This window comes from Triticum dicoccoides, chromosome 6A (genome assembly GCF_002162155.2).
Source record: "Triticum dicoccoides isolate Atlit2015 ecotype Zavitan chromosome 6A, WEW_v2.0, whole genome shotgun sequence".
In the NCBI taxonomy this organism is placed as follows: Eukaryota; Viridiplantae; Streptophyta; class Magnoliopsida; order Poales; family Poaceae; genus Triticum; species Triticum dicoccoides.
The window spans coordinates 627,068,100-627,076,060 of record NC_041390.1 but is presented as its reverse complement, the minus strand read 5'-3'; the positions used below and the strand labels follow the sequence as shown (position 1 = coordinate 627,076,060).

The 7,961-nt window shown below is 42.4% G+C and overlaps 1 protein-coding gene across 1 annotated transcript; it reads right to left on the bottom strand.

The window, feature by feature from the left end:
• Window positions 1-2,915: 2,915 nt before the first annotated feature.
• On the bottom strand, window positions 2,916-7,692 carry LOC119318666 (wall-associated receptor kinase 3-like). The gene is made up of 5 exons (XM_037593249.1): window positions 7,262-7,692; window positions 6,671-6,742; window positions 5,446-5,982; window positions 4,500-4,652; window positions 2,916-4,413 (listed from the first exon to the last, which is right to left on the bottom strand). Exons 1-5 carry the CDS (start codon window positions 7,593-7,595, stop codon window positions 3,173-3,175), a joined length of 2,337 nt encoding a protein of 778 aa, XP_037449146.1. The 5' UTR covers window positions 7,596-7,692; the 3' UTR covers window positions 2,916-3,172.
• Window positions 7,693-7,961: the final 269 nt, after the last annotated feature.

Below are 7,961 nucleotides of genomic sequence, written 5' to 3'. Positions count from 1 at the left end.
CAAAAGTAGTGCTTGTCATACGACGGCTCCATCATGCAGGGTCCCCGTGTCAAGCGGCGGCAGGCAGGGCCGATTGCCTCCACCGGTCATGCCCATTGGAGCAGCATGGACGGCGACCTCACTCACAGTCGCACAGCTCGCCGGGGCTGAGGAACAACAGGGGTGTGCCGAATTACGATGGCAACAAGCTATACGGACGGGGTGTGCAGTTAAAGATTAGAGGCGTAGGATTAGCTTTATATAAACAGGTATATAGAAAAAGAATAATAGTCATTTATTTAAAAGCTCACCTTTTCTGTTTTATGAAAACCAAGTCTTATTTATCCTGAATTGTCAAAAAGAGAGTCTTATTTATCAGTTTGTCTAATTCAGATCTAGATATTTTCTAAGGATGTCACATCTAATCTTCCATAAGTAACATAGCAACAAGGAACAAAAAAAAAAGCTAGGACAAAAGAAAAACAGACCACAAACATAGTGAACATTAGGTTAGATGTGACATAATTATGTCACATCTAGATATGTTCTAGACAGACCCTTTATTTATCCTGAGGTCTGTTACGTGAACCATCGGTAGTTTTAGGATTAAACCTGTTTAAAGGAAACAGATATAATCCCCTTATCCAAACAACCCATAGTGATATTTAGAATTTTTCTTTGTGGACAGGAATATACCATTGGGATCAACCAGTTTCATTTTCAGCATATTCAACATGATGTTAAAAGTTCAGTTCGGCCTGGCATGCTGCTATTGGTCACGGGCGCTCCATGAGATATGCCTGTAGGCCTTTTTTTTCTTTCTCTTTTCATATGTCGCCCGAGACGTCCAGCGTATTGGGCCTCACCTAGCAGGCACCACAACATGTTTACTTGTGGCCCAAAGTGTAAAACTAATCGCAAAAGTTTACCCATCCCTTTCACGTTTGTTCATCCATTAAATAGTCTCACCTCCCTTCATGACATCAAATCCCACCAGTTTGTACATGAGTTAATTGGGAAATCAACAAGCCACCTTGAAAATCAATAAGCAGAGAGCAAACAGAGGGATTGTCTCCCTTATAGTTAAAAAAAAGGGGGGAACATTAATTGTGGGGGACCCAATTAAAATCTGGTCATGCATCGGTGGTGAGCACTAAAAGACCAGATTCATGTGGGGACGCATTATAACTGAAGGATTTGAAAGACCTGATTAAATCGGTCATTCATGTGAGGGACTGTTGAGAACTAAAAAACCTGATTTAAGAGACCCGATTAAATCCTTATGGTGGTGAGCACTAAAACCATGTGGGGAATTATTTAAAAAAAGGAGGATGCAACGCATTGGATTTAAAGCCAATATTTGTTTTTGAAAAAGACATTGGACGTCTCTATTTATTGGATCATTCAATAATCATGGGAGGTAAAGCAAAATCTCAGGGGTGGGATCTGAAAAGGGAGATGGAACATGGAAGCTTTGGTCAATGAACCGAAAAATATGTTACTTTATATATATAATACTCTTTTTAATTTTTATTTTGAGATAGAGAAATTAAAGGTGGACTTTGCATGTCTTCATTAATTGGGTCATTTAATAATCATGGGAGCTAAACAAAAATTTCAAGAGTAAGACTTAAAAGGGGAGATGGTAGATTAGGTAATGAATAGAGAAATACTGAACATTTTTTAATATATGATACTCTTTTTCATTTTTATTTGGAGATGGTAGAATTTGGAGCACTCAGACTGCCTAAGTGGCACACCGGCTTAATTTTTTTTGAGCATCAGTACAGACACAAGCGCTCATATACACGCGCATACACTCACCCCTATGAACGCACACACGCACACCCTACCCCTACGAGCACCTCCGAGAGACTGAGCCGGCATATCATCTTGAGATTTACGAAGTCACCGTAGGCGCCTCGTCGTCGACGGGAACGTCTCCTCCCACTGAAAGCGCATCGCCGGAAATCCTGAAATAAATCCAGAAATAATGCGAGCACCAGGATTTGAACCCTGGTGGGTTGGGGATACCACTGTCCACCTAACCAACTCAACCACAGGTTGATTCGCGCACACCGGCTTAATAATGCCAGAGAAGGAGAGTATAATATAAGGGTCAATGACCTGTGTGGAATCGAGGTCCTAAGTGTTTCTTATCAGCAGTGCTCAGGTTTTTTTCATGATTAATGCATGGATGATATGCATTTCTTTTAGACCTTGATGTGTGACTACCTATAGTCGGTTGGCATCAATAGGACGATGCTGCGCTGATGAAAATACAGGTGGACGTTTTATCTCCCGTTGCAACGCACGGGCATATGTACTAGTTCTTCCCTATGCACCTTTATAAGCCGATTTCAACCTAACTTGTGCATCTCATTTCTGACCGTATGTGTCGAAATCTCTAAAAAGTCTGGAATGGAGGGAGTAGGCTCTACATCGATTATAGGGGTTAAAAAATGTTAATCTGTACTACTAACCGTATTTCAATCCCTCAAAAAAACCATATTTCAGTATGCAGAGCAGTGGCTAGTGGGTCGGAGGGGAAGATGGTGTCCCAGCCGTTGCCACGCCGTCTGAGAGCAAGCGCAGCCCCAGTACAGCGACGGGCACCTCGATGCGGCGGGCACGCACGCCAATCGGAGCAGCTGCAGCCGCAGCCTAACCCCTATGTCCCCTATTTCCAACCGCCAGGGGGTAGGGGCTGCTGCTGATGCTCGACGGCGGGGCTCCCAACCTGTCTCCTAACAAACTACGTACGTACCTAGGGAGAACACTCTATTGGCCGTCGATGAGGAGAAGCATCACCCTTCGCGGCTGTGGCCACCACGCGCGGCGGCTCGGAAGGGGAAGGGAAAAGATGTCGCAGATAAAAAATGCATATTATTTTTCCCCAAAACATAAAAATATGAGTGAGAAATGTGTGCGGCAGTTTTTTTCTGTTCAAACAAAAAAACACGGTGAAATACCTTTATTCATCACCGTAGCTTAATTGCAACGAGTTGTCTTCTAAAGAAATTACACACATAAGATAGGCTACAAACACAATTCAGGAATTTACATGGCATACTCCCACTAAAAGAAACTACGTAGTACATTACATAGTTTTTCTATATATAAGCACGTGTAGGGTAACTGACATGCACCGGAGAATCATAGTAAGCAGACGATCATCCCACTGTGTGCTTCGCTAGCGTGGCAAGCTGGCCGAGTCCAAAAACTCTTGCTCCAGACTATACTTTCCGGAGCTGCATGTAGGTGTTAAGCCAACATTACTGACAATGCTGTTGCTCTGTGCATGAGAGCTAGTGCCATTTAAGCACCCAAGTGACTCGATCTCTCCATCATTTATGCGAGGAAGTTGACTTCTTAACCTTCTAGTTTTTAGGAGTTGCAACTTCATTTCTACCTCTTTCATGGTAGGTCTTTCTTTTCCTTTGGTTTTCAAGCATGCTTCCGCAACTGAGGCAATGTCATCAATTTCATTCTGGTTCGCTTCTTCTGCAACTTGGGGATCCATGATTTCCATGAGAACTCCCTGCTGAAGGCCTTCCACAAAGTAATGAGCCAAGCTTTGTTTCATACCTTGTTCATTAATAAAAATTGGCTTTTTTCTCATCAGAAGCTCCACCAGTATAATTCCAAAGCTATAAACATCACTCTTCTCACTTAGCTCCCCGGTGTGGTAGTACTCGGGGTCTAAGTAACCAAAAGTTCCTTGTACAATTGTCACTACATGTGTCTGATCAAGTGATAAAGACCTCGAAGCACCAAAGTCAGAAACCTTGGTAGTAAAGTTGCCATCTAGGAGTATATTGGAAGATTTCACATCTCTATGGAAAATTGGTATCGCAGCAGCTGAGTGGAGATAAGAAAGAGCACCTGCAGCTTCTGTTGCGATCCTAATACGATCATCCCATAAAAGTAAGCATTTAACACTTACATCGATGTGAAGAAGATCATATAGTGTGCCATTGGATATGAACTCATAGACCAACAAAGGCACCTCTGTTTCAAGACAACAACCAAAAAGCTTGACCACATTCCGGTGAATGATCTGTGATAAGATGGCAACCTCATTGATAAACTGGTCAATCTCAGTTTGCTCCACTAGCTTTGACTTTTTGATAGCCACTACACGTTGATCAGATAGAATTCCTTTGTAAACAGTGCCATGTCCTCCACGGCCAAGAACACGACTGACATCAAAGTTATTGGTTGCTTTATTTAATTCCTCCAAGGAGAATATCTTCATTTTATCAGTGGCACTTTCATCTGATATTAGTTGTTCCAAGAGTAGGCCTTGATTTTTCTTGAAGTATGCTCTTCGTATTCTCTTCTGTATACCTCTCTTCCACTTACTGATGAATGCCACTATACCTAGCCCAAGTATTATGGCACCAAGACCACAACTAATTCCAATTCCAATACCTATACATCTAGTAGTAGTTGTTAAAACATGTCCTTAATTTTCAAGTTGCAATTCTATTGAGGTAAGTAATTTCAATATGACTTACCTAAGAGAAGACTGCGTCTCTTTGCTGATGTGACACATCTCCTTTTTATTGGATCAAACTCTTTTCCATGAGTGCAGGTGTTGCAACTATAGCCCCCAGGATAATTTTTGCATGTGCCATTGCAAGTATTCATCAACAAACACTCGTTGACATCTGTAATTGGTAGGCATGTGAGCAATGATTGATGCCGGAAAATAATTAGTAGTAAACATGGAACCAAATCTAGGACACCCTTGGCCTACCATTCATCCAACACATTGAAGTTACCTCTATACATCAATGCGTTCCCCAAAATGTTGCATTGGACATTATTGTTTCTAAGTACATCTTAGTAACAACCAAATTGTATAGAAAACTAATATTACAAAAATATGTTTGATGCCATATATGTTAATAACATTTTTTTTCATTTCCATGAGGCGAATTTACATGCTTATGTGTATGCCGTTGCCAGTAAAGCTTCGGAAGTTTATCAGCACGTATTCTAAAAGACAAAATAAAAATGGTTGTATAAGATTAAACGTATACATGATGGTGGTATCCAGCCTTTAGCTCAAGCAACAAAGCTCAAGTAGGGATCAAGCCATATTTTGGCATTTTCATGAATTAGACAAACTCTAGTTCTGGTGTGTGCCTAGTCATTTAGCGTAATGCACCCTTTTAAGTAATAAAATTATCACCCTCCTGGTATCTACATCATGTGATGCACACAACTAAACTAAACCATGTAGTATGAGTAGTATGACTTGTATGTCCACCTAGTTAGCGTAACTCCGCTTAAAAAAAAGAGGAAACCAACTCTTTGGATCAAGATGAGAGAAGAATTGCAACAAATGAATCCTGCTAGATGTATCATCATCAAAAATCTAGTCAATCATTTCATGTACTAGGAAAATCATACATACGGTTGGATGGCAATTTCTAATTGAAGTTGGAGCGTGTTTACCTGTGCAGCCATCCGGTGTGTATGGATTTCCCTCGTAATTGGGAGAGCACTGGCAACGATAGCCGAGCTGCTTCGTCTCATTCCCATGGCGGCGGGTGACAGGAATGCAGGCGCTATTGACACTGCGGCATGCGTACGTAGCACTTCTTTGCTTGCTCATATCAACCGGACAGGTTAAATTATCGATAGACCACCACATCTTCATGCCGTATTCTTCAGATAAATAAAAACCATATCGATCGACGATGTCATCTAGTACCACGCGCCCATCGCTTGTATAACTTACTATCACAAGATCTTCATCGCTGTACCTTGAGTTGTTTTGTATTTCTCTAACAGTAAGATATCCTTCATTCACTAAAATGTTGGCCACAATGTATTTGGCACTTCGATCAAGAATTGTGATGTTTTCTGATGTACAATTAAGCCGAAACTTTTCGGCAGCATAGCAATCTTTTTCAAGCCCAAAAGGAAAGGGAATGTTTGTGTTCCCGCATAATCTCTTGCAACCTTCTTTAGGATTGGGTGTGTAACTTGCTGCAGATGGAATGACACAGGAAGATGTTACACTGGGATATTGACCCATGAGAAGTTATATTAGGAGCATGGGAATTAATGGCCATCCTATCTAGAATAGAGATATGCTTCCATTATATTCCCATAAAAATTGATTAGAAACTTCAGTGGACAATGAATCTAAAGATGTATATTTTTTGTGGCATGCAATACATGTTTCGCTAGTCGAATCGAAGACCTAAGAACCTGTGCCCAACTTATATTCCCATCCAAAGGGAGTAGAACGTTGTCAAGAATTCGCTGCTACTAGAGACCGCAGGAGAGCTGCGAAGTAACCCACGTGCCACTAGTGAACAAGTATAATTGAAAACAGTACTACGTCCGAATGTGTCAAAATATTCTGCAAAAAGGTGCGTGCTGATTTCCGAACTTCTATGACAGGAAATTTTGAGTCTCGGGCGAGAATATAATTAGTACTTTTTTTGGTAGCACTACTAACTATATATTTTACCTAGGATGCATAATGATTTTTTTCCCAATAAAAAATGGCGGCGCGCGAGCTTTAAACAGAGAAGAAAACTTGTATTAATCGACAACATTGGTGCAAAAGTTACCATAATATTCAAGCGTGCATATATGAATATAATACTCATGACATGTCAGTTGAATATTTTTATATGTAATCCTAAGTAAAGAGTAAAGTGCTGACCTTGACAGCCGTCCATAATGTACGGATTCTCATCATCTGCGTAACTGGGGCACCGACACGAATAGCCTCCAGCTGATAGCAGATCCAGGCAAATGCTGTCAGTGCTACAAGCATAGCTTGACATGTTCTTCTGAGCATTTTTACAGTTTGGTTGATCCGTGATGGCCATGCTAAAATATGGCTCGTCAACATTCCATTCGTCTATCTTACTTGAATAGATGTCAACCGTATGAAATTCGTAATATTCCGCCAAGAAAACTTTGATACTATTAGAGAGCCCTTCACCTTGACTTGATAGTGCTGAGAGGCCACCATTAAGGCGGCCAACTATGAACCCAAAGGCTCGCACGTCCTGCGGCAAACGGATAGAACAGTATCCCACCCCAATATCGTACTGGTTTGCATTTGCCTCCTTCATGGCCATTTTGTTGCCTAGGCAAATACTCATGCAAGAACCTATGGGCTTGTTGGTATCATGGCCGAACAAGTAGACACCCACACCGCAACCAACAACGAACAAGCTTGTTTCTTCAGAGGCCACAACACCTTTAACAGGGGCCTCCCATGACATGTTATAGGTGTAGTTCATACCTGGTTTCATGGTGACGTTGAAGTGGATAGGAGAGACTTGAAGTAGATCTCCTCGGGGATTTATGGCAAGGACCTCAGTGGTACTGTTGCCCAGAAAGAGCCTCTTATGACCAGCGGTGCTGTTGCAGGTGAGCTCGAAGCCTTGCCGGAAGCAGCCCGGCCCTACCCCAAATGGGTAGTGAATGGCAACACTACCGCATCTGGAAGGGCAGCGAGCCCGAGCCAGGTCGGCGGCGGAAGGGATATGCAAGATCCCACCGCTTCCAGCCTCGGTGGCCGACGTTGGCTGCAGAGCTGCCGCCAGGCACGCCAAGAAAAAGCACACGGCGCTCATCGTGGCTCCGACGGCGGGCAAGTTTGGTCTAGGTGTTGGTTGTTGGTTTTGTGTTATGGTGGCAATAGCATCAATAATAGCTAGATAGATGGATACAGCGATACTATTGAGAGTGTATGTATGCTGCCTCTGTACGCATCGATCGCGTATTAAAAGCAGGGTGCCCCATCGGATATTACGGTCATCGCCTGGTCCGTTACCACCAGTATTTTTAAATTCTTTTATAAAAAAATCCGGGGGGAATTCTTTTAATTTTTTGCGGGAAGTTACCACCGGTACTTGCGACGTGCACGACCGGCCTGCGCGGTCGACACCTTGTCGCTGCATGCCGAGAGCAGCTTGGCCAGCTGATATGATGGTAGCCGT

Coding starts and splice junctions, on each gene's coding strand:
- LOC119318666 (XM_037593249.1), bottom strand. CDS start 7,595: ATGAGCGCCGTGTGCTTTTTCTTGGCGTGCCTGGCGGCAGCTCTGCAG. Junction 5,983..6,670: donor CATTATGGACGGCTGTCAAG/GTCAGCACTTTA, acceptor TTCCATCTGCAG/CAAGTTACACACCCAATCCT. Junction 4,414..4,499: donor GAGACGCAGTCTTCTCTTAG/GTAAGTCATATT, acceptor CTAGATGTATAG/GTATTGGAATTGGAATTAGT.